This window comes from Acomys minous, assembly GCF_964271855.1.
Source record: "Acomys minous genome assembly, chromosome: 1".
NCBI lineage: Eukaryota > Metazoa > Chordata > Mammalia > Rodentia > Muridae > Acomys > Acomys minous.
In genome coordinates this window covers 87,530,064-87,557,019 of record NC_140483.1, presented here as the reverse complement: position 1 = coordinate 87,557,019, position 26,956 = coordinate 87,530,064, and the positions used below count along the sequence as shown (strand labels likewise).

Sequence of the window (26,956 nt, the reverse complement as noted above, 5' to 3'; positions counted from 1 at the left end):
TGATATGTTTTCCAACCTTCTTTATTACTGCAACACAATACTTGATAAGAAGCAACCTAGGGCAGAAGGGTTTATTCTCTTAAGTTTGAGGGGTACAAACTCCTCAGTCCATTATGGCTAGGAAGGCATTGCAACAGGACTGGGAGGCTGATGATGGCACAGCAAACAACCAGGGTGAGGAGGCAGAGAGGGGGGCAGGAAGTGGGACCACAATACAGGGACTTACTTCCTCCAGCAAGGTTCTACAACCTCCCCAAACAGCGCCACCAGGGGAAGATCAAGTATTCAAATGCCTGTGAAGGACATTCCACATTCAAACCACAGCCAAAGGTAAGGTATGGTTATGAAATATGAAAACTTTCACACACAGGCAAAAGGGTTGGTACTTGTTTTACTGGAAAATTATTTGTACCACAGCTGGGCGGTAGTGGCACATGCTTTTGATCCCAGCACCAGGAGGCAGAGGCAAGGGAATCTCTGTGAATTCCAGGCCAGCCTGATCTATATAAGTGAATTTCAGGTCACCCTGGGCTACCTAGTGGAACCCTGTGTGGGTAGGGGGACACCAAATTAATAACAATGAAAAAACAAACAAACCAATGCATGAACTGGGAACAAATTAGTTGAATCAGTTTCCTCCTCTTTAATAGATGGTCATGTGTCTTGGTGACCAAAATTCCCGAGAAGACAGTTTACAGAGAGGAACTATTTATTTTGGTCACAGTTTCAAAGCCTTCATTCTACTGTGGATGGGGAGGTCATGAAGAACAGAAGACAGGAAATGCAGAGCAGTAGGAACAAGGAGTTAGGGAAGTCCTGAAGGTCATGCCCCCAGTGACCTTCTTCCTCTACTCAGGTCCCATGTCATGGTTGTCAATTCTAGTTATAAAAAAAATTAATGGGTTGGGCATGGTGGCACACGCCTTTAATCCCAGCACTCGGGAGGCAGAGGCAGGCAGATTGCTGTGAGTTCGAGGCCAGCCTGGTCTACAAAAGGAGTCCAGGACAGCCAAGGCTATGCAAAGAAACCCTGTCTTGGAAAAAACAAAAACAAAACCCCAAACAAACAAACAAAAACTAAAATAGATATTTACAAATGAAAAATGACTGGACTGTGAGTATTGGTTGAATATGGGTTGAAGACAGTTTCAGGGTGACCAAGGTGACCAAATTGGAGCTTTATTAGGGGTTGGTCTGCCATTCTGTGTATTCAAATACTGAGTTCTGAGCCCCTAATATCTGGTTACAGTCTGGAGCAGGGCATTTTTACACACATTGATCAATGTTGGTTAATTAAAAAAGCTGGACAGTCTATAGCTGGGTGAGAGAAAAGTAGGCAGAACTTCAGTTCTCAGTCTTAGGTTCTCAGGTATGGACCATTAGGTAGGAAGAGAGGAAGGAAGAGAAGAAAGATGATGATGTAGAGAAAGGACATGGCCTGATGGAACAGAAACAGCCTGGGCAGGACTGATATGGCAAGTAACTTGGAGAACAAGGCTGGGAGGATAAGACTAACATGGAGATCAGTATAAATGGATATCTGCCCAGTTATGGTGCTTAAAGCTTATGAATAAATCTTATACATTTCTGTCTCACTTACTTGGGAGCTAGAGAGGTGATTAAGGGGAAAAAAACCCAAAAATGAATATCTTTACAAAGTTTTGGATCTACTGCCCACTGTGACTCTGACCCAGGTTCTGGGACCTCATTATGCCCTTACCTCTTCTGTTGAATGAATATAGTGATACTCAGAGACTCTCTCTCTCTCTCTCTCTCTCTCTCTCTCTCTCTCTCTCTCTCTGTCTCCCCTACATCCTTCCCTCCTTTATTCTCCCTCCCCACCCCGCCCCCAAGACATGGTTTCTCTGTATATACCCTGGCTGTCTGGAACTCATAGAGTTCCACTGCCACTGGGATTAAAGGTATGTGCCACTACTACCACCCAGCCTCAGAGGATTTCTTTTTCTTTTTTCTTTCTTTTTTTGGTTTTTCAAGACAGGGTCTCTCTGTGTAGCATTGGCTTTCCTGGACTCTCTTCATAGACCAGGCTGGCCTCAAACTCAAAGCGATCTGCTTGCCTCTGCCTCCCAAGTGCTGGGATTAAAGATGTGGGCCATCACGCCTGGCAGAGAATTTCTTAACACCCAGTAAACTACAGTTGCAGAACCTTCTTAGCATACCTGCAACCTCACACCTGAGGCTGAGGGAGAATTCAAGTTCAAGCCCAGCCTGATGGACACAGGGTGAATCTGTCTCAAAAACAATGACAGAAACAAAATCTACCAATTGACAAGCAGACTGAGCTCTTTTTTCCCCTTGGGTTTTCAAGACAGGGGTTCTCTGTGTAGCCTTGGCTGTCCTGGACTCACTTTGTAGACCAGGCTGGCCCTGAACTCACAGCGATCCGCCTGCCTCTGCCTCCCGAGTGCTGGGATTAAAGGTGGCTCTTGTCACCTTTCCTTATGCTTAGAACCCTGGTGGTCTGTGGACATGGCTGCACCACCATGCTAGCGATGGCTCTTCCTGCAGGAGGCCTCTCCCTTTCACCCTGCTTTGGTAAACTCCAGGGCAGAGGAATGTCTCCCTCAGCTTCTCTGCCCACGGATCTCAAGACCACTGCCAGTGCAGGGCTGGGGGTTGAGGGTGGAGGAGCTTCCAGCAGGATGTCCACACATGGTACTGGGGAGCCATTATGATCTGTGCAGTAGGCAGTTGGATGTCCCCGTTAGCTAACATTAGGACCTTTGAGGATATCATTCCCAAGCTAACCTGTTTCTCACACCATGTTGGGGGTCCTTGTGACTATATCCCCGGAACAGGCAGGACTAACTTTGGGTCTTCCACTCATATATTTTCCCTCGCCCAAACCCAAGCCCTGATTCTGTGCCATAGTATTCCTGCTTTTCTAATAAGCAAGCCTGTCAGTCCTGGCTCTAGACCTCAGCGTCAAACTGCTTATTCAAAATATTCATCGCCTCTCCCCACGACAGACACACACACAAACACACTGCCATGGGAATCCCTTACGTCCTCATCCAAAAGTTCTTCTTAGGAGCAGCCATGTGACTTGCTTTGGCCACTAAAATGTAGGCAGGAAACGTTGGCACTTGTGAGCAGAGACTTTGGGGCAGCTGTGGTTGTCTTTTTTCCTGTCTGTGAGGACCCAGGAGTGGGACCTGGGCTGTGCCTGATGCAGTGGCCATGACAGGAACACGATGGGTTGGTGTACTTAGCCTAAGGGATGTGGTTTAGTCAGCTCCGCATCAGGAGGCCCTCCACCCCCAAACTTCACAGTCACCTGCCCCCAAGTGTACCCTGGAGCTGGAACATGAGGCCAAGGGAATACACCTGTCTGCCTGTCCCTGTCTCGCAAGGCCTCTCTTTGCCAGAGGCCTTGGATTGGGATGATGCCACTCTAGGACCTGTCATGGTACAGTAAAAACACAACTCACTTAAGGGTGAGGAATGGTTTCATTCTGAATGTTCACATTGCCTGGAAGTACACATGATCATATAAAATTACTTTTATTAAAATAGAAAAGCTTTCTAGTGTTTTGCTGTATACTATATATAGGACATATATAGTATATTGCAGTATACTATATATAGAATATACATACAACATAGTCTAGGATGTTGAAGACATTTAGACAGAAATAGGCAATTGCAACAGAGGCTGCATCAACACTAGCATTGAGATCCTCTGAAAGCCTTAAGTGTCAAGTTTCAACAACATTTTGGTATAATAAGCATATTGCTATATTGCAGAGGGTACATGTAACACTGAAAATACTTCATGTAAAATCTAAGTCCAGGTGCATACAAACAAGTATTACATTATAGCTTATTTCAAACTGTGAGACATTCAAAGTTTCTAATTTCTTAGACCACATGCAAACATTTTAATATTTAGCCTGACATTTTAAATATATAAACCACATTCTTTATAATTCTATATAAAAAGAAAGTCAGACAGATACTTATCCACACTGTGCACATCACAAAAAAGCAAATGTGTCTTCATGAAGGAAAAGTAGGGGATAACACACATGATTGTCATTTTACAAATATGGCTATTCACCTTCTTCATAATAAAATTTAAAAATCATGTACTACTTACATGAACTATTAATTATCTTACTTTTTGGCAATTATAGTAGCAGCAATTGGTTTAAAGTCTGATATTCAAACTCTCTGAACTTGGTGAGTACTGACGAGTGTGTCTGGCTAACATAAACCTACGTGACACAGGATGCTTGGATGCAGGGAGGCTGCCCCAACTCACAGGCACAGACTGGCACCACTGAGCAGCCACTTGCAGGACAGGCCCATGAGGGCCACTTGGCCGACTTGCTTTTGCTCAGCACACTAGAGCCTTACATCTCCATGGCGTCAGCCCGATGAGCTAGTGATAGGTTTAAGGAAGTCTTCTCCCTTTGCACGCCTTCACAGCAGTGGCTTCTAACTGAGCCCTCAGCTTCTAGACTCAGAACAAGAGCAGCAGCAGCTGCAACACTGATAGGAACTCTGACGATACTAGGACAGGAACCCAACAGCAAAAGGGGTCTCCTTCTATAAAGTGACCATCTCACCAATCAGTGATGGTAAATTTGCTTTGGGGAAGGGGACCCATCTACTGAGCAAAATGTAAACTGTGGCCCAACAATCTACCAGCAAGAGGCATCATCTTCCATTACAATGGGAGAGCCTAACTTTAATTTTAAAAATCAAGGCAAAACCCCTAATATTGGTGGATTAAAAAAAAAAATACTGTGTGGTGCTATGAGGTGACGTGTGCTTTTGCCTGGCCATCAGCCAGCAGTCCTGAATGTCTTTCACAAGCGGGACGGCTGGGTCAAGGAGTGCTTTGCAGCTTTGTGGGCAGTCAGGGACGAGTCCAGAGCAAGTGCACGGTGAAGCCCAGGTTGAGGAAGAGGAGCAGGGAGGGGCAGGGAGGCCTGCTCGCAGGGGCAGAGGACGGGAGACTGCTGGAGACCTGCACTTGGGAGATGATGAGGGCAGACAGAGGCACGTGGGACGCCAGTGTGGGGCTGTCGGAATTGATGAGGGACTCGATCTTCTCTGCCTCCTTATTGCAGGCCTCAATCTGTAAGGAAAAGGTTACTATGAATTCTCAGAGCTTTCAACAGTCCAGTCAACTCCAGGCACATGTCACAAGGGGACTGGCCAGAGGCTGCTTGCTTTCTTGACTGTCCTAGCCAGAGTCACAGGTAACTATGACTTAAGTTACACACATATAAGAGCACTTGTGGAGACCAGAAGCCATAGTGTTCCGACCACACCACACACCGCCTGTGTCACTGGCCCTCACGGCTGCGGTCAGGCAGCCACAGAAGCTGCAGTGTCTCGACCACACCACACACCGCCTGTGTCAATGGCCCTCACGACTGCGGTCAGGCAGCCACAGAAGCTGCAGTGTCTCGACCACACCACACACCGCCTGTGTCACTGGCCCTCACGGCTGCGGTCAGGCAGCCACAGAAGCTGCAGTGTCTCGACCACACCACACACCGCCTGTGTCAATGGCCCTCACGGCTGCGGTCAGGCAGCCACAGAAGCTGCAGTGTCTCGACCACACCACACACCGCCTGTGTCACTGGCCCTCACGGCTGCGGTCAGGCAGCCACAGCGGTGCTTTACCTGCTTTGAATGTGAGGACAGAAGCAGGTTTGGAACGAGGCAGCCTGAGCTGCTTCCTCTACCCCTTCTTTGAGTCCTCATTACTTTCTGGGCCTAGGTGAGTGAGGCTCCACATCAGTGAGGGGCCTGAGATGGCCTCTGATGGACCCTCCTCCAGAGAGACTGGAGGCTTTGGCTAGGCCACTGCCCGTGACAGTGCCCTACTCCCCAGCCTTGGTGGCACCACAGTGGAGCAGACAGCATTCCTGGCCTCAGCCCTGGAACAGACTCGGTCATTCAGAGGCTGCCTGCCTCTTTCCCTCCCACCCTTTGCTGCTCCCAAAGGGTCCCATTTCCTCACTCCTCAGTCCTTCCCAACCCTGCGTGGTGTCCCCCCTTCTCCCACTGTAAGTCACTATAAGTCACTGTAAGTCACTGTAAATGACCAGACGGCTGCAGTGTGTGGGCCTCACCTGTCTAAAGTGACCAGACGGCTGAGGTGTGTGGGCCTCACCTGTCTAAAGTGACCAGACGGCTGCAGTGTGTGGGCCTCACCTGTCTAAAGTGACCAGACGGCTGCAGTGTGGGGGCCTCACCTGTCTAAAGTGACCAGAGAGCTGCAGTGTGGGGGCCTCACCTGTCTAAAGTGACCAGACGGCTGCAGTGTGTGGGCCTCACCTGTCTAAAGTGACCAGACGGCTGCAGTGTGTGGGCCTCACCTGTCTAAAGTGACCAGACGGCTGAGGTGTGTGGGCCTCACCTGTCTAAAGTGACCAGACGGCTGCAGTGTGTGGGCCTCACCTGTCTAAAGTGACCAGACGGCTGCAGTGTGGGGGCCTCACCTGTCTAAAGTGACCGGAGAGCTGCAGTGTGGGGGCCTCACCTGTCTAAAGTGACCAGACGGCTGCAGTGTGTGGGCCTCACCTGTCTAAAGTGACCAGACGGCTGCAGTGTGGGGGCCTCACCTGTCTAAAGTGACCAGACGGCTGCAGTGTGTGGGCCTCACCTGTCTAAAGTGACCAGACGGCTGCAGTGTGGGGGCCTCACCTGTCTAAAGTGACCAGACGGCTGAGGTGTGTGGGCCTCACCTGTCTAAAGTGACCAGACGGCTGCAGTGTGTGGGCCTCACCTGTCTAAAGTGACCAGACGGCTGCAGTGTGGGGGCCTCACCTGTCTAAAGTGACCGGAGAGCTGCAGTGTGGGGGCCTCACCTGTCTAAAGTGACCAGACGGCTGCAGTGTGTGGGCCTCACCTGTCTAAAGTGACCAGACGGCTGCAGTGTGGGGGCCTCACCTGTCTAAAGTGACCAGACGGCTGCAGTGTGTGGGCCTCACCTGTCTAAAGTGACCAGACAGCTGCAGTGTGTGGGCCTCACCTGTCTAAAGTGACCAGACGGCTGCAGTGTGGGGGCCTCACCTGTCTAAAGTGACCAGACGGCTGCGGTGTGGGGGCCTCACCTGTCTAAAGTGACCAGACGGCTGAGGTGTGTGGGCCTCACCTGTCTAAAGTGACCAGACGGCTGAGGTGTGTGGGCCTCACCTGTCTAAAGTGACCAGACGGCTGCGGTGTGTGGGCCTCACCTGTCTAAAGTGACCAGACAGCTGCAGTGTGTGGGCCTCACCTGTCTAAAGTGACCAGACGGCTGCAGTGTGGGGGCCTCACCTGTCTAAAGGGCCTCACCTGTCTAAAGTGACCAGACGGCTGAGGTGTGGGGGCCTCACCTGTCTAAAGTGACCAGACGGCTGCAGTGTGTGGGCCTCACCTGTCTAAAGTGACCAGACGGCTGCAGTGTGTGGGCCTCACCTGTCTAAAGTGACCAGACGGCTGCAGTGTGTGGGCCTCACCTGTCTAAAGTGACCAGACGGCTGCAGTGTGGGGGCCTCACCTGTCTAAAGTGACCAGACGGCTGCAGTGTGGGGGCCTCACCTGTCTAAAGTGACCGGAGAGCTGCAGTGTGGGGGCCTCACCTGTCTAAAGTGACCGGACGGCTGCAGTGTGGGGGCCTCACCTGCAAAGCTTTTGGGTAATGATCGACGGGAATAATGAGGATCACAATCTCCGATTCGATGCTCAAGTATCCGAACACATCACACTGTGGCACAGACACGTGCATGCGGATCTTCTGTAGGATCTCCAGAACTGTTATTGGCTTCTTGTCTGTTACCTGGAAGACATTTACAGGGCCTGGAGAGGACCCTCTCTTGCCCTCTGACTGGCACTCTCAGCACCAGGTTTGCCTCTGCTGGACATGATCCTGCCTCCGAGGGTCCAGTGCACTTTGCTTTGATCAGGTCTTGCTATATAGACCAGGCTAGCTTTTTAAAAAAATTCTAATTTTATTGATTTATTCATATTACATCTCAATGGTTATCCCATCCCTTGGATCTTCCCATTCCTCCCTCCCTCCCACTTTCCCCTTACTCCCCTCCCCATGACTGTTTTTTTTTTTTTTTAAAGATTTTACTTATTTTATGTATGTAAGTGCTCTATCTGCATGTACACTTGCAGGTCAGAAGAAGCCATTAGAGGGTAGAGATGGTTGTACGTCACCATGTGGTTGCTGGGAATTGAACTCAGGACCTCTGGAAGAGGCTCTTAAACTCTGAGCCATCTCTCCAGTCCAGACCAAGCTAGCTTTAGATTCATGATCCTCTTGCTCAGGCAACATGCCCAGCTCAGAAATGCTGTTTATTTATTTTGGTTCTTTTTGTTTGAAATAGGATCCCAGGTAACAGGGGACGGCCTTGACCTTCTCATCCTCCTGCCTCTACCTCCCAAGAGATACACACACACACACACACACACACACACACGTGTATATATGTGTGTATATATATATATATATATATAGCTTGTATATTCCATCTGTCTGTTTCTCTGTCTGTCTATCTATCTATAATCTATATATTAATTAACTTATTTATTTATGAGAGACAGAGACAGAGACATGCACAAGCCAGAGGCCAATCTGAATTTCATTCTTTAGAAGCTTTTAAAACCTCCTTTAAAATTGTTTTGAATTTTATTTTTAGCTATATGTACATGTATGTGTGTGCAGGTATCATGGTGGCTGGAGTTACAGGTGGTTATAAGCTGCTTGATGTGGGTGCTGGGAACCAAATCTGAGTCTTCTGAAAGAGCAGTAAGTGAAAGAGCATTTAAGCACTGAGCCGTCTTATCTTGTTTTAAGATAAGGTCTTGCATGGGCCAGGAGCTTGCCAAGAACCTGAGCTTGAATCACAGAACTCACATAAAAAGGAAAAACTTCTGTGTGTGGTGGGGTGTACTTGCAATCTCAGCGCCCTTGGGCTTGCCTGCCTGGCAGTCTAGCTGAGAGAGACCCCAGGCTGAGTGAGGGCAGCATCCAAATGAGCTCTCTCTCCAGGCCCAAAAGTGCTTCTCATAAAGTGGGTGCTCTGGACTGGAGGGCACAGGAAAGAGGTGCCTCAATAAAGGAAGGAAGGACTCTCTGGGTAGCAGCAAGTGTCTGGCTGTTGCATCACTGGAGTCCCTGACCTCCCAGAAGGGAGCAGACAGGGAAGGCAGCTCCTTGGGGGGATGGGTGCTGGGGTCAGGTGGGGGGCAGAGACCATCTGGGTTTCTGTGTTGGCCACCTGGCCTTGAGCATGCTCTCTGAGCTGGCAGGGCCTTTCCTGAGGGCATGGCAGGGAGGGGCAGCGGTCAGGAGCCAGCCAACCCTGCTCTACTGATTATGAGTGCTATGGCCTTGAGCGGAGTGGGGACCAGGCTCTTTATCTGCACAGAGGGACAATAATCCTCTCTCCATGCTCCTAACAAGTTTATCAGTGTGTCTTCAACAGCACCTGGCATCTGAAGCAACTTACCTTAGCGATAGTGTCCAGTTTTTCTTTGTCAAATAAAACCCGTAACATTCCAGCACATAATGGGCAACAAGCTCCTGTAACAGAAACCATTTTTGTGTGTTCAGAATTAAAACGAGGAGAATCCAAAATCACTGGTGAAGCGGCCAGCGTCACTGTGGCCTTCACCAGTCCCTCCTGGTGACTTTATCTTCAGCTGTGCTCAATGACCAACCCAGGACCCTCCCAACACTTCTTCTGCCAGTGCCCAGCCGAGGCGGCTGGAGAGTGACAGCACACCAGACCCACTCTTGTCCTGACCAACAGCTTGTGCTGGGTCTGTTTTCCTATCTGCACAAGGAAGCCTCAGGCACTCTGAGTGTTTGCTTCCCGTGTAACTTTTCAAACTACCTCAGCCTGTTTAAAAACCACAGCAAGGGGGAAGCTGGTCAACCCTCCTGCCCATCTAACTGAGTCCCACACTGCCTCCCAGCACCCTTCCTAGCAGGCCCTCACCATCTCTCACTCAGCCTCCTCGGGCAGTTTTGACCTGACAGTTTGGATCTGCAAGGAACCTCACGTTCCCAGGAGGGAGGGGCTTCATTTTGTTTAGTGCTGGGTGCCTAGGAGATTGTCCTGAACCTATCGGAGGCTCAAGGAATCCTTGCTGAGCTTCCAGATGGAGAGTCAGGGTCGGGGTGAGGGAGGTGCAGAGTAACCTGTACTGAGCAGACGTGGCCTGAAGGCCCTTTGGCTGCCTGTCTTACTGATGGACATGGGTGTAAGGTAAATGGTCCTGCATCTGTATGAACAGAGCCTTTTGATACACAACCACCGAGTTAAGGCAACTCGCTCAACTATAAATGTTTGTGTTCATCAAAACATGCCGACTATCCATTCAAATACTAATGTAGTTACTTAAAAATAAGTAAATGCTATGTATTTAATCTAGTAACCCTGATTTTTTAATTTAAATACTACTTTACCTGCTTATATATTGATGTTTTCTTGTAAAAAAAAAAGTGCTTGAAAAAAGCTGCCATGCTGTTGTTTTTCTTTAAATTAGAAGCATTCATTTTATCTTATGTGTTTGTGTATGTATGTATGTGTGTATGTGTGTATGTATGTGTGTATGTGTGTGCCAGAGGAGGTCAGGAGGGGGCATAGGATCCTCTAGAACTGCAGCTACAGATGTCTTTATTTATTTATTTATTGGTGCTAGCAATTGAACTCAGGTTCTCTGCAGAGCAAGGAGTGCTCTAACCTGAGCCAGCTCGACAGCCAGTGCCATGCTGTTTTGATGTCAGCAGAGTAAACGCTAAGATAATCCGGAGCTTTGGAGTTAACTCAGGGTCATCAGCATGTGGATCTTTACCTTTTTATTTTGGAGAGGCTCTTATACTGTACCCCAGGTGCCTGTGTCAGGGGCACTTTCCCTGTCTCAGCCAGAGTGCTGCAACCACAGCTTTTCATAGTTTACAGCTGGTGAACTCTCTTCTCAGTGGCCCATTTTCTGGGGTGGATCAGCAAATCTTTCGGTCCCACCCCCTGCCCACCTCAGTACCTGCAGTTTACCTGGTGGAATGACAGGTTTGCAGCCCACAGTTGAGAGTAAAGGACACTTGACAGCAGCACACTCAGCCACAGCGCTGTACTCAGAGAGGACCCCGACAGCCTGGCAGGGCCCATAGTAGTCGACGGCCACACGATCAGAGTAGGCAGCACACACACTGCTGTAAGTCTCACCATTGTGCCCACAAACAGGCTCTGTGGCTCTGCAGAAGGGCTGAGGAAAAACAAATAACTTTTAGCCCTGAAACTTCTATGGTCTATCTTTCTAATTGTGAGCACAGGCTGGTCTCCCTATTTTTAGGAAGTTAAAAGACACAGGTATAAGTTTAGGGACCCTCTAAAGCCCTGGGGTGGACTAAGTAATAGGTTGTCTTGAGGTAACCGGTAGCCTTTGGAACTACGGCTCATTCCACCAAAACTGATACAAGATACAAATATCCTCTCGTCCATCCTTTGTCCAGACTTCTCTTAGTAGTCATGAAGGTCTGAGTAAAAATATTGACTTTAGCTGGGCGTGGTGGCGCACACCTTTAATCCCAGCACTCTGGGAGGCAGAGGCAGGCGGATCGCTGTGAGTTCGAGGCCAGCCTGGTCTACAAAGCGAGTCCAGGACAGCCAAGGCTACACAGAGAAACCCTGTCTCAAAAAAACAAAACAAAACAAAACAAAATATCGACTTTATGAAAAGTAGGACCTTACCTTTTCATGCTGGGTGTGGGAATCGGGGAGGGATGGGCAGAGATGAGTGGAGGAGGCACAGTATAGACCCACTGGGCAGTTAGGGACAACCCTGACACGTTGTTGGGGGATGGTCTAATGTATTTTGATGCTATTTTCTGCTTGCTGTCTCTGTGACCCACCTGGGCAGGGCAGAGGAGATAGAGGTGTGCCTAAGGTTCCTGGGGAGAGAGAGAGGAATGCTGAGAATAAGAACAGGAAGAAGACAGACCAGAGGACAGGGTCCCAAGAGGAGAGAGAAGAAGGAGAAGGCCGCCATGGGTTAGATGGAGGAGAAGCACATGGCCGGTGTGGATGGAGAATTAGGTCCAGATGAAGGACATTAGCAAGTATTTGGGGTTATGGATGGGAGGTAGCTTGATAGAAGTTATTAGAAGCAGATGGTATGTGATACCTGTCCCACTATGCGAGGTAGTTTAGAGGATTAATATCTGCCCTGCCCCAGGTTAACTAAGTCTATTTTAAAATATAACAAGTGTCTGTCTGTGTCTTAATTGATTGTTAGCTGGGTATACTGATACTATTGATTAATTTAATAGAACACATGCTCTAGCTGAGAGGAGGGAACAAGGATGAAGGGGTAGGGAGCAGATGGTGAAGGGGAGGAGGAGCAGATGGTGTCCCTGTAAGTGTGACACCAACTCCAAGAGAAAGAGTAGTCAAGACAAGCCGAAGGGACTTTGCCCTCCACGGACAAAGAGCATGTCAGGTGTTAGTGGTTCGCAGGCAGGTGACGCCGGGCCCAAAGATGGGAACCTCTCAGGAGAGGGGTCAGCACAGAGTCAGGGAGGTGGGAAGCTCCAAGGAGGCTACCCTATAAGGTTATTTAATGTGGAAGCTGAATTCACAAGTCTGAATGACATCAAGTGTCTGCCTGCACAAAACAAGTCTTAGAGGTTTTCATGTCACGTGCAGAAGTGAGAGGGGGCTCTTCTTCCTGATTTGTTTTCTTTCCTTCTTCCTTCTCTCCTTCTTCTCCTTCTTCCTGATTTGTTTTCTTTCCTTCTTCCTTTCCTTCTTCCCTCTCTCCCTCCCTTTCTATTTTCCTTCTTGAGACAAGATCTCTCTGTGTAGCCCTGGCTGTCCTGAAACTCACTCTGTAGACCAGGCTGGCCTCAAACTCAGATATCTGCCCGCCTCTGCCTCCCGAGTGCTGGGATTACAGATGTGTGCCTCCACCTGGCCTGATCTGTTTCCTATGGCAGCCCACAGAGCTGTGGGAAGATGAACGGCAGTGAGCACACTGGAAGGCAGTGTCTGCTACCTTCTACAGTCATCTTCTCAGAGCTGGCCACACCACTCCTTCCTCAGCAGAGGGCTGTGCTCTGCTTGTGTGGAGAAGACCATAACCGAGCTCGATGCCCTTGGGTTTGGTAGGCAAACAACATACCTGGCAGGGGCCCCTGTAGGAGAGGCTTTTTCCGCGTTGGTACAGACTGCAAAGACTGTTGTGCTCCATGTGGTCCGTATCACACACAGGCTCTCGCACCTGGTCACAGGCGAGCTGTCTGGGCACACACTCATACTGGCTACATCCAAATTTATCGAAAGTTGTCAGGCAAACTTGTGCTTTTGGCACACATCTGAAAAGGATGCAGGCAGCAGGTTAGCCAGAAGCAGGGAGGAGCTGTGGTGGGCAGCAAAGCCCTGGATATGGCGCAAGCCTCTTAGGAGAGAGCCGGGGCTAATGGAGTGTATGCAGAGGACAGTAGGAGAGGAAACGGCAGACACGCTGCTCGGATGGACAGAATTAGTGGCTGAGCGGTGAGCATGGAAGAGTGTGTTCTAACTAAAGCTTGGCGGGTGAGGTGCTTGCTGAGATCTCTCACATCTACTTCCTGCAGCGAGTGCTCTATGGCTAATAACAATGCATCCATTTCTTGTGTCTCTTCTGCTACCCGCCCTTTCCTGACTCTCTGCTTCAGTCTTATAGAACCCCTGGAGCTCCCAGCAGACACCTCTGCTCCTGTTGCCATCTGCCTCCAGCTACGCCAGCTTTCCTCCCTAGCCATCCTGCTTTTCACAGATCCAGCTGAGTGCCCTGTGTCTGAGGCCCTCCCCTACCCAGCGGCATTACCTACTCTACATCTGTACTCCAGCCCCTTTTAAAAGATTTATTTATTATTTATACAGTAGTCTGCCCACACGTGTGCCTGCCCACCACAAGAAGGCACCAGATCTCATTACAGGTGGTCATAAGCCACCATGTGGGTGCTGGGAATTGAACTCGGGACCTTCAGAAGAGCAGCCAGTACTCTTAACACCTGAGCCATCTCTCCAGCCCTACATCTGCACTCCTAATCACGCTGCCAGCCAACTCATGCAGCTCTCTCTCCACACTCCATATCACTCAGGACAGCGATCACTTTTTTTCCCTAAGACATCTCGTCATGCAGCATGGCACGACTTTGAACTCACAATTCTCCAGTGCTCCACGTGCTGGGATCACATATGTGAGCCCCTAAGCCCAGCACGTTGTTCTCAGTCCGCTTTTGTCTTCGTCACATGAGACATGCACAGCAGATACTTTACAAGTGCTGGTCTTGGCTGAAAAAAGGAGAAGCAGCTTTTGGCTTACCTTTGGCTTTTGGGGCAGAGGTTAGGATTACAAGGATCCTTGGAGATACAAGGTCCAAACTCAAACTGATGGTCTTGGAGGCCCACACAGCGAGCGATGCAGGCACTGGGGTAAGTGCGTCCATTCTGTGCACACACTGGGACAAACTGATCTGCGCAGTTACAGGGCAGACCTGAGGAGAGGAAAAGGCCTCAAATGAACACACCCACTCCCTTCCCTGTGTGCTGATGAAGGCAAGCCACTAGCAAATCACATTAAAATGGAATTTTACATTAACTCAGGGAAAACAGACACAAATCTTGTTCACATTCCCTGACACACACACACACACACACACACACACTTTTTTTTTTTTTTTTTTTTTTTTTGGAGACAAGATCTCACTAGGTAGCCCTAGCTGACCTGGAATTTGCTATGTAGACCAGTTTGGTCTTGAACTCAGAAATCTGCCTGCCTCTGTCTCCCAAGTGCTGGGATCTAAGGTGTGTGCCACCATACCTGGCCTGAGAGAGATTTTAAAGAGAGTAAAGTCTGAAAAGCTATCTTTCTGAAACATGGCATTCCTTTGCCCTTTATCTAATAGGTGTCTCCAGATATCGACCCAGGTAGAAACAGGGCTATAGGCAGGAGCACTAAAGCTCATTACTCCTGAGATGGCACATCAGACTTGGAAATCAGATAACTGAAGTCTGGCTTGGGGGATTTCCTGAATGTTAAAAGATAATACAAAATTAGACAACTGTTAGGATTCTATCTCTCTCCAGGTCACATTTGTACTGGGACTGAGTACCCACAAATATGGCAGTTTTGGGCCAGTTGTCTATTATTGTCCTAATTTACTCCAGTATGGCCGGGCCCACACACCTTGGAAACGTGGATCCACACAGAAACATTTGTTAGATGTGATTTATAAATAAATAGTAAACGACTCCCATTTAAGTCATTAGCCCACCCTCCACCCCACACCCTTCTGTGGCCTCTGTAAACAGAGTGAATAGCAGACAAGGGTGAGCAGCCACGGTGTTGCTGACAGCAGCCACAGGGTAAGGCGGTGGAGCCCGGGCTCACGGCAGCAAGCGGAGGATACACTGCACGCTTCTTTTTGTTGTTGCCCTCCATTCTCAAATTCTTTCTCCTCCTTATTTCTAACTGGCTGGCACAAGGTTAGTGAGCCCCCTTTCTGCCCCTCTCCCCTGTGGTGTACTATCAACCTCAGGGAAGGAATTGAGCTGCCACTGCACTGGTGAGAATGGGGACAAGCAGAGCTACCTAATACCATTTGACTGAGGCCAAAAGCATTCCAGTTCTGGGGAGAAGCAGACACCATCAGACACCATCGGACACCATCGGACACCATCAGACAGTGCTGTCATCGATAGCAACTGTAGCTTTGCATCACCTCACCAGGCTCTGCCTCTGCAGGTGCTGATGTCAGCACAACAAGATATCCTATGGTACAGTAAAGAAACTAGTGTGCCCGATCCTGTTTGGGGGAGCCTATGCCAGGTAAGGAAGGCTGAGGAAGAACCTGGTGAGAAGCAGTTGCAGAGAGCGCTCAGACGCCTTAGACTACCTGGGGGGGGGGGGCAAACAGGAAGAAGCAGAGACCAGAGAGGACTATGTTCTGGGATTTGATACTGATGTACTATGTAATGTGCAGTTAAGGGCGGAAGAGAGTGAGTGCCGAGAATGACGGCCGCTGGAGGACGGGCTCTAGATGCCCCGGGCTACCTGTGAAGGTGCGTCGGTCGTCCTCTGAACTGTGCTCACTGAGGCAGAGACGGCTGGAACACACCAAGTTGCCAGCAAAACAAGAACAGACATTGCAGTCAATGCTAAAGGATGTTCCATGACCTGAAAGAAAAAAACATCAATCATGTTATGTAGTAAAAAACAGACTAGATAGCCAGGCAATGGTGGTGCTCGCCGGTAATCCCAGCACTCAGGAGGCAGAGGCAGGTGGATTGCTGTGAGTCTGAGGCGAAGCCTGCCCACCTGAATCCAACCCCCAGGACCTACATGGTGGAAGGAGAGAATCAATTCCCCCAAGTTTTTCTGACATCCACAGATGTGCTGTGGTATGGCTGCGGTGCGCACCTGCTCACATCCATACATTAAAATTCAATTGTTTGAAAGTTTAAAATTTTGAAGTTTTAAAAGTTTGAAATTTTATTTGATTTACTTGTGGTTTTTCAAGACAGGGTTTCTGTGTAGTCTTGGCTGTCCTGGACTCACAGATCTGCCTGCCTCTGCCTCCCTGATTGTTGGGACGAAAGGCTTGCACCACCACACTCAGCTAAGTTTGAAAATTTAAAAATCGTACTATCACTACTGTGTGCAAGCACATGTGTGGGTGCACTTGTGTGTCACAGTGTGAATCTGCAGGTCCAAGGACAACTGTTCAGAGCTGGTTCTCACCTTCTAGGGCAGGTTCTGGATGTGAGGTTGTGTGGGCAAGTAAGCCCGGGGACCTAGAGTCTCTGCCTCAGTGGCACTGGGTCACAGGTGTGCACTGCCACGCCCAGCACCTTTACCTCGGTTGTGGGGAGTCACATTCAGTGCTTTACCAAAGGAACTATCCCCCAAGCCCCTCAAAAAGTTTTATAACATCAATTTTTTTGTTGTTGATTTTTTGTTTGTTTTTTGAAACAGGGTTTCTCTTTGTCACCCTAGCTGTCTTGGACTCATTTTGTAGACCAGGCTGGCCTCGAACTCACAGTGAATGCTGGGACTAAAAGCGTGTGCCACCATGCTGGGTCTTACAACATCAATTCTTGAAAGATGACTTTTGAATACATAAACTCGGGGCTTAAATCTAAGATATTTTGAGACAAGGTCTCATTGTTTAGCCCTGGCTATCCTGGAGCTTGCTATGTAGACCAGGGTGGCTTCAAACTCACAGAAATCTTGTGTGTAAAAGACAGTAGTACATTCTTAGAAACTAACTTTACTGTCCTCAGATAACTGCCCCCCCCCCTGCAAATCTAAGTTTCTCTATATATTTCAGGCTGGCCTGCAGCTCACTATGTCACCCAAGGTGGCCTGACATTCAGAGCAATGCCCTCAGCCTCCCAAGTGCTGGGATGGCAGGCCTGAGCCCCAGTGCCCAGAAGTGACTCTATGAGCACCAGCTGGAAAGTGGGGGGTGCAATGACAGCAATACCTACACAAGGAGGAGCTCTGATGATTAAAGGAGACAATGTGGGGCAAGATGTGGCATTGTGTTTGGCACAAACCAGAGTTCACTGAGATTAACAAGCAGGCTCTCTTGGGAGGCCTCCCAGAGGGCTCTTTACCAGTCTAGCACTTGCTGGCTGTGGTGACACTAGTCTAATCCTATCACTCAGAAGACAGAGGCAGGAGAATTACTGCACATTCAAAGCCAACCTGAGCTATGTAGTGAGCTCCAGGCTAGCCTGGGCTACATCACAAGATCCTGGGCTATGTAGTGAGCTCCAGGCTAGCCTGGGCTACATCACAAGATCCTGTTTCAAACATCCCCCCCTTCTGCCTGCTCAATGCACACACATTCTTAGTGTTCTGTGTAGATTGAAAAGTAGTGGAGTGGGGCACGGTGGGGTAGGCCTTTAATCTCAGCACTCTGGGAGGCAGAGGCAGGTGGATCTCTTGTGAGTTTGAGGCCAGCCTGGTCTACAAAGTGAGTCTAGGACAGCCAAGACTACACAGAGAAACCCTGTCTTGGGGGAAAAAAAAGTACTGTTCTGGGATATATGATGTATGGATTGTACTCTTCAGCAAGTGAGGACAAGTGGTCTCATGATGTAGTAAGACCAAACATGATTATGTTCAAGACTCACTTTTTCTTTTTCCTCCAACAATACAAGACTTTTGGAGGTCGATACAGTGCATTTCCATACAGTTTTCCAAGAGGCCACTTTGTCCACAGGAACAGATCTTGTAACAACCAACTTCCCCCGCAGAGGATGGCACCTGGATCAGTGTCCCCTGGCGGACGATGAAGTCAGAAGCTTCTCCCAATTTGCAGCCTGTACAAAAACAAATACAAAACCAGAACAATGAACTGATGCTAATGACTATTCTGTTACAATGCTTCACATTAGACATACTTTATAGAAATCTTTGAGTACTGTGTAGCTGTTAAAGATTATAGATTATGTTATGGAGCTGGAGAGATGGCTCAGCAGTTAAGACCACGGGCTGCACTTCCAGAGAACCCAGGTTCAATTCCCAGCACCCACGTGGTAGCTCACAACCTTCATAACTGCACAGACCAGTCACCCTCTTCTGGCCTCTGTGGTTACTGTTCTTACATGGTACACATGCATAGACACTGGAAAAACACTCAAACACACACATACACACACACACACACACACACACACACACACACACTCTTAAAGATTATGTTATAGAACTTTTACCAAATTAAGGAATTGATTTTGCTCACTGGCCAAAAAAAATCTTCTGAAATGAAAATTCTAAATTTTATGAATGATTACAAACTTGTACCCCAAAGTCAGTTACAGTTTAGTACAAAAAATATTATGAAGATACACAGCTTTGGCTGAGCATAGTAGTATACACCTATAATCCAAGAATTTGAGAGCTGAGGCAGGAGGATGGCTTGGGCTACTATGTAGTAAGACATCATCAAAAAATAAACAAGCAAACAATAAAAATATAGCTTTTTGTTTCTTTGAGTTAAATATATTTGAAAAATGACAAAATGTTGTAAATACAGTATATAAACTGATTACTTTTAGACTAATTTTTCCAGGACAATTTTTAGTGATGGGATCTGAGCATACTACTGTAAGTCAGTAGTGTGCTCACAGAGATGGCGAGCATCATAGTGAGCACGACAGGGAAGAAAAAGACCACGGACAACGGACAGTCTGGTTTTCAAACATTGCAGCATGGAAGATGCAAAAGGTGAGCTGGAGCGTCTCCTTTGTTCTGTAGACATAATGAGTTATGACAGTCGGGTCTGCATTGATAGCACTTGAACGACAACTGAAACTCTATGAATCTTTGTTTGCATAGACGCATTTTATTGTGGGAAACCCTTACACATTACAGGAAAGTACAGTACAGAAAAGGTCCCAGTAATGACAGGTCCTCCAAGGAAATACCAGCGGCGTGTCCCATGTGCACCTCACTCAGCCCTCACCTCTTACCTTGAACACAAGAATATGGAAGACAGGGGTCTCCAGACGGACAGCCCTTCCGGTTCACTTCACAGAGTTCATTGGCTGGGCAAGGATTTGGGTTACAGGGGTGAGTCACTTCTTCTATGATGTTACCTAAAGCACTTGGCCCTGGAAAACCCAAAACTGATCAGCACAACCAATCTAAAATGCCAGGTCTTCAAGCCACCTGGTTTCATTACAGCTGGATAAATGGATGGAGAGCTCATAGGCATAAAGCAGGGTAGGGTTCTAGCAAGCCCTGACTGACACTTGGATTCCCTTCTAATTTGTCAGCTTATCACAACATACCCAACCATCCACTGGGAACTAGAAACAGTAATGGACAAAACTTACAGGCTGACATGCAGTCAGTGTCTGCAAGAGAATAAGATAAACTCAGGTAACGAGCAGTAAGCAGTTAAGGATGAGCCGTATGTGGGGTGAGGTGGTCGTGTATGTGTCAGAGGAATGGTTTTGCACATGAGCCCCACAACACAATTCTACCCCCTCCCAAAGTCTTGTCAAGCACGGACAGTGCTTCAAGCGCGTGTGAAGCTTAGAGAGCTGCATTCACACCAGAGCAGCCTTTCGTTCCTCCCTGCTGACGTCATTCTCTTCCACATACGTAACTGCTCTAGCGGCCAGGATCATGAACACGCTGTGTGCTTAAGTGACTCTTAGCCTGCTCAGATGCTGACTGGCACACAGAGGCTGTGGGCATGCACCTCATCCAGCCTGCTGATCTTGCCAAGATCACAAAGGCTCAACCTAACCTGCTCATTTTTCAATACTGGACACAGAAGTTAGGGCACATAGTCTCTTTGTCCTAAGAGGGCCTAACAGACACAGCCCACTACACACACACTACCCTCTTTTCTCTGTTGTTAGCAGAACCTTAATTGTATTAGGGATTTCCTGAGCTTTCCAAATAGTTATGTGTCCCTTGAGATTAAAGAGAAGTCACTCCTCCCCCCTCTTCCCTTTGACCAATTAGAGTAAGTTGGATAAAACACCTACAGGTATAGCGTGACAGTAAAGTGCATGAAGTAGCTGAGCAGAGTGGAGAAAGGCTAAAGGCCTGGATTCCTGATCTTGGCACCACCACAAACGTTCTGTTGCTACTGGCAGTTGGGTTTAATCCTAAGGGGAAAAGTAAGTAAGCATGCATCTCTGCTGGACAGCCAGTTTGTGGCGCTGATGCCCCCTGGTGGCCTCACTGCTATGGAGGAATCCCTCCCTCAAGGAGGTACCAAGCTCCCTGTCACAGCTCTTGGCAGAAGTGCCTGGCAAGGGGAAGCCAAAGTAATTCGATGGTAGTTCCACTTCCTGTCACGAGCCGAGGGGATAGCTCTTTCTCCTTTTCCCTACAGGGTAAGTCCAAGCCAGGCCTGGCTTAGGTCCTTCTTCCTAGGGGAAATTCCATTTTCTGGTCACATTACGAGAAACAGCAATGATTTCTGAGAATTTGTCCTCCACGTTGATCCTTACAATTCCTGATTGGCAAGTCATTCATTCAGACTTCCCCCAAAAGATAAAATACAACTTTTACTTATAAGTTTTAAGATGACATGCCAACTAGACAGATCTAGTCACTTTGGGGTGAGAGATTAGACCTGCCTTATTGGATGGCACCGGTCTAGTAGCTGGGGACCCGGACTAAAGAGGAAGTGACCTGAGCATTGCCTCTCTGCTTCCCAACGTCAGATGCCCCTGCCTCACACTCCTGCTGCTATGGTGGCCTATGTATCCTTGAATTGTGAGCCAAATAAGCCCTTCCTGCCTTAACATGCTTTTGTTGGATGCTTTAGTCACAGCAACAGGAAAGTAACTAATGCAGATGGAATCATCAGACAACAGGATCTCACTCCGGGAAGAGACAAGGGCAGAGGCCACGGGAGAGAGAAGCCCCTGAACTGTAAAGCCATACCCACGCAGTACTCACTGAGGTATGTATCCAGAGGTATACAGTTCTCCAGGTCATCTGCAGGGGACAGAAACTCACAGATACTCTCAGCCGTGTGGTCTTCAGGGAATTTGTTTTGGTCTCCACATTTCTTGAGAATCTCTACACAATCTGATCTTAAAAGAAAAATGGACATTTTGGACTCATAGCCCTGCCTCATGTTGTCTGGTCAACACTACGGTTCTGAAGCTCCTTAGACGTTTTCATTAGCTACCAAGTTCTCACAGCTGGTTAGGAGCACATCCACTCAAGGGGCAGTCATAGTGAACTCCAGCTGCACAGCAACTTCTTGTACTCTGAGATCAAAGGCCTTGCTCCAAATTTACACATACTGCGCCAAGCATGGCGTAGCTTCTATCACCTTTGAAAGGAAACCAAGCTAGGCTAGTTTGCTGTGTAAATTGTATCCCATTTTCAGGGCCTTGTGTCAGTTGCTTCTTTTCCTCCCTTTCTCATTTTAGTGGTTGGTTTTTTTTTTTTTGGTTTTGGTTTTTTTTTGTTGTTGTTGTTTTTTGAGACAGGGTTTCTCTGTGTAGCCTTGGCTGTCCTGGACTCGCTTTGTAGACCAGGCTGGCCTTGAACTCACAGTGATCTGCCTGTCTCTGCCTCCCGAGTGCTGGGATTAAAGGCGTGCGCCACCATGCCCGGCTTCATTTTAGTATTTTTTTTAGTTACCACCATGAAGGTGTTTGGCTCCTAACAACCAGATGGTTCACAGCGTTACGTTTTTTTTTCTTTCTTAGTTTAGGATGGAAAGATGGCTCTGCAGTTAAGAACACTTGTTGCTCTTGCTGAGGATGTGGGTTCAGTTTTCAGTATTTATATGGAGGCTCAAAACCATCTGTAACCCCAGTTCTAGGGGATCCAATGTCCTCTTCTGGCCTCCGTGGCCACTAGGCACACATACACACATACATCCTTCCCCTGTGGCCCTCAACTCACCATCCCACAGCTGTATCCCAGCCTCTCCCTTACTCAGCGTATTCTGGAGCCTGCTCACAAAGCTCACTAGAAGCCAGGCATCATAGCTCATGCCTACCATCCCAGAGCTCAAGAAGCTGAGGCAGGAGAATTGCTATGAGGTCAAGGCCAGCCTGGACCTCAGAGCAGCACGTAAGACTCCAAAATCAAAACTAAACCAAAAAGGAAAACAATAGAACAAGTAGATCTAGACAGCTAATTGTCTGACCTGAGCAGTACTGAGCCACACACCAAGGCTCCTGGAAAAGCATCTTGGCTTCATCTCAGAATTCCTAAGTAAACCTTTCAGAACGGTTTACTAGGAACAGTCACTAACTCTTTCACTCATCGGGCATTTGTGGGCTATGGACAGTGTGCCAGAATAATAAAAAAAATATAATGGCAGCTACAAAGGAGAAAGAGCAGAGAGGAAAAAAGACAACGGCACAGTAAGTAAATTCCTAAGTCAAACAGAATGTAAGTCAGGGACAATTAAACTACAGCGGAGCTGGAGATGCCCAGCGAGGAGCAGTGCTGCCCACCAGGCTTGACGGACAACTTGAGCTGCATCCCTGAAGACAACCACACACTCACTGAGGTGTGTATTCATTCATATTCTCCCTTTCTAATGTAAAAGTAGCTTTTTGTTTGTTTTAAGTGTAAAAACAGCTATCAGATAGCTTGTTGGATGTGGAAGCCTGCTTCAAAGGCTGACAACTGAATTCAATCCGTGCGACCTGAACTGAACACCACACCCCCACCACCCCAAATTGTCCTCTGATGCTCACAAGCTCTGAGACAGGTGTACAAGTGAACACACACCAAGTAAGCAAATACATGTAATAAAATTATGTACAAAACATAATTGTTCAGTCAAAGTATTTAGAAACTGCTTTTTGAACTGGACTCCATAATAAAGCACACATAGAGTGTGATGGAATTTGCACTAAGGATAAATCAGTATCAGCCAAAGGATATGGGAAGCCTCTGTAGGAATGTGTGGTATCTGACAACAAGGGTGGGCCTCAGACAGAAGATGGGGGAGCATTCCTCAAGCAGAGGAGGGGAAAGTGTGAAAGCACTGCTGGGGGAGGGGCAAGGCAGAGGGGAGAGAGTCCAGGGGAGCTCCTGACAGGGGTCAGGCAGGGAGAGCCCTTGCTGAGGTACTTACTTGCAGATGGTGCTCCCTCGGGATTTGCTGTGGCAAGGCTTGATCTGCAGGGAGCAGGCGATGGCTTTCCACACTTCTGGCTGGCACTTCTTAATGTCCAGGACGGGGATGCTGATGAAGGGCATCTTTATGCTCCCTTTCTCCCACAGCTTCATGTCACTCATGGCTCCCTGATCAGACTGAGCATTACAGCTCCTGAAAAGCTCTGTTGGCCTGGGGGGAAAAAAACCCAGAAGGAATTGAGACAAAGTACTTCCTGGACAGAAGCAATGAGTAAGACCATGGTAGGTTCACACATCAGGTAAGAGAAGAGCGTCCGAGACCCACCACAGGCTTCAGCCTCACGCGTGTGACAGCTCAACGCAGCACTAGAGCAGGACACTGACTACACCTTTTAATTTGGCTCAGGTTCTGATGATGCAGTTTAAAACTGTGAGGTGCTTTGGACATGACTAACACACCCAGACCCTCTCGCTTTATTTCACAATATAAACGAGTCAGTGTCTTTAAAACTGAGGAATACCCAGGTAGTGGTGGTGCATGCCTTTAATCCCAGAACTCGGGAGGCAGAGGCAGGTGGTTTGCTGTGAGTTCGAGGCCAGCCTGGTCTACAAAGTGAGTCTAGAACAGCCAGGGATACACAGAGAAACCCTGTCTCAAAAAACTGAAAAACCAGAACAAACAAAAAACAAACAAACAAACAAACAAAAAACAAAACAAAAAATCAAAACAAAAATAAACCCAAAACAAAGCCAAAAACCAAAAAAGAAACAAAAAACCTAAAAAAAAAAAAATCATTTTGAGATTTAGCCAAGTTGTGGTATACAAGTATTTTATTCCATTTTATTGTTATACATTATCTATTAATAAATGTTATCTTTCGTGGAATGCTTTTTCCTGCACTTTTTTAAAAAGTTGAGGTGCTGGCGAGATGGCTCAGTGGTTATGCGAACTGGCTGCTCTCAAAGAGAACCCAGGTTCAGTTCCCAGCACCCACATGGGGGCTCAAAAGCATCTGTAACTTCAGGTTCGGGAATCTGATTCTCTCTTCTGGCCACTGAAGGTACTGCATGTATGTGGCACTCATCATTAAATGTAGGCAAAACACTCATGCATATAAAATAAATATATAAAAAAGGTTGAAACTGATTCCTGAGGAGTTGGAAGGGTCCTTCACGCATTATAGACATGTCCTTTGCCAGATGTGTGTGATAGAGATATTTTGTGCTAGGCTATGATTTATTCTTTTTACTGCCTGTAGTATCTTTTGATGAGGAAAAATAACTACATTTATATAAAACAATACTTTAAAGCCAGACATGATGGCACATAGCTGTAATCCCTACACTTGGGAGGTAGAGGCAGGAGGATGAGTTGTTCAAGGACAGACTCAGATATATAGCTAGTCTGAGGCCAGCATGGGCTACATGAGACCTTGTCTCAGATAAAAACAACAAAAATGTACTGAAGTTTAATTATATACATTATAATGTACATATTGAGAATTTAGTTCAACAATGTTTGAAGACTGTGTCCAGCCAAGCAATTAAAGACCCTATGTAAGCCGGACAGTGGTGGTGGCACACACCTCTAATCCTAGCACTTGGGAGGCAGAGGCAGGCAGATTTCTGAGTTTGAGGCCAGCCTGGTCTACATAGTGAGTTCCAGAACAGCAGAGCTTCATATTGAGACCCTGTCTTATCCTCCATTCACCAAACAAAACAAGAACCCTGTACAAGATACAGACCGTTTCCATCCTGCTGAGGTTCCCAGATGCCCCTGGTTTTCTGGTTCTTCTCCTCACAGATTACTTTTACTTACTCTTAGACTTCATGTGTCTGGAAGCCTGGGCCTCTCTGGACACATGTAAGCCCATTCATGTCTGGGTATCTTTGGAGTTTGACTTTTTTTTCTGTATACTACTCCACTACTCGAAGCACCACAGTATGTTCTGTTGTTTTCTCATTCTCCTGATGGATGTTTTGGGGTCCTTTCCTTATATAGAGAGACTTTCTTGGACATATGCTTTCATGTCTCCTGGGTAAATAAATGCTTCAGAATAGAGTTTATGGGTCACAGTAACCCAAATTACTTACGTAGCAGGAAACAGTGCTAATCCCACACACTTCATATGCTTGCCAGTCTTTCATCGAGCTATTCTAATAGGTCTGAGGAGGAAGCTGTGATTCACACTCACTAGGACTAGCACTATCAAAATGATCCATATATATTCTTTTTAAAAAGCACTTTCAATTGCTAACTCTATGGCATTCAACATGATGTTCTGAAATATGTATATACTATGGAATGGCTAAATCAAGGTAACTAATACATATCAGGACAAATACTTTACCCTGATTTGTGGTAAATGCATCAAATATACTCTCTTAGCAATTTCACATATACAATATACTTATTAACTGGAATCATTATCTTTTTGTTGTTGGTTATTTTGAGACAGGGCCTCACTGTGCAGCTCCATTTGTCCTGGACTCTATGTAGATGAGGCTGGTAGGCTCCTCATCTGCTCGTGAGACACTAGCTTAATATTCTTTTTTCTCTTGTTTTTTCATGACAGAATTTCTCTGTGTAGCCTTGGCTGTCTTGGACTTGCTTTGTAGACCAGGCTGGCCTCGAACTCACAGAGATCTGCCTGGCTGTCTCCCAAGTCCTGGAATTAAAGGCGTATGCCACCACACCTGTCTCTCAAATATATTTCTTTCTTTCTTTCTTTTTTTTAAAAAAGATTTATTTATTATGTATACAGTGCTTTGCCTGCATTCCAGAAGAGGGTAGGAGATCACATTATAGATGGTTGTGAGCCACCATGTGGTTGCTGGGAATTGAACTCAGGACCTCTAGAAGAGCAGACAGTGCTCTTAACCTCTGAGCCATCACTCTAGCCCCCTCAAAGATATTTCTTTACCAAACAATTCAAATCAGAGTACCCTGAGGTATGAAGGCTAGTGAGGAAAATAAGGGGCCAAGATCTGAGCCTGGAACATAGGCACAGTTAGTGGTTGAAGAAAGCAGAAGCAGCATCCAAAGCGCAAAACTGCAGCACTGCATGGCTCCCGGGGTCCATCCTACAGGGGACTGTCTCCACTGCTGCAGGGAGAGCGACTGAGGGCACCAGACAGTCTCTGAGCTCCTGGAGCTTGACAGGTCTCCAGAGTAGAAGCCACTTTGCAATCATACTTCCTTTCTAGGGGCCACAAAGAAGGGACAGAACATTTCCAGGTGAAATAATAAAGAAATACAGCTTTCTTCTACTCCAGAAGGCATGGCAGAGAGTGGTATTTACTTAAATCAATGAGTTACTGACAGTGTACTTCCATCTTC

General features: G+C 47.4%; 1 protein-coding gene across 2 annotated transcripts in view; it reads right to left on the bottom strand.

Annotated features, from left to right (window-relative positions):
* Nucleotides 1-3,509: 3,509 nt before the first annotated feature.
* RECK (reversion inducing cysteine rich protein with kazal motifs) overlaps nt 3,510-26,956 on the bottom strand; it is a 69,005-nt gene continuing 45,558 nt past the window's right edge. For both annotated transcript variants that reach the window (XM_084776673.1, XM_084776674.1), the window contains 11 exons: nt 23,615-23,827; nt 21,463-21,599; nt 19,509-19,649; nt 18,168-18,356; nt 16,081-16,203; nt 14,350-14,521; nt 13,162-13,354; nt 11,037-11,247; nt 9,486-9,559; nt 7,649-7,804; nt 3,510-5,107 (listed from right to left, as the gene is read on the bottom strand). In XM_084776673.1, coding sequence (XP_084632799.1) covers nt 4,886-5,107; nt 7,649-7,804; nt 9,486-9,559; nt 11,037-11,247; nt 13,162-13,354; nt 14,350-14,521; nt 16,081-16,203; nt 18,168-18,356; nt 19,509-19,649; nt 21,463-21,599; nt 23,615-23,827 — 1,831 coding nt within the window. In that variant the 3' untranslated portion in view covers nt 3,510-4,885. The remainder of the gene's footprint in view (nt 5,108-7,648; nt 7,805-9,485; nt 9,560-11,036; nt 11,248-13,161; nt 13,355-14,349; nt 14,522-16,080; nt 16,204-18,167; nt 18,357-19,508; nt 19,650-21,462; nt 21,600-23,614; nt 23,828-26,956) is intronic.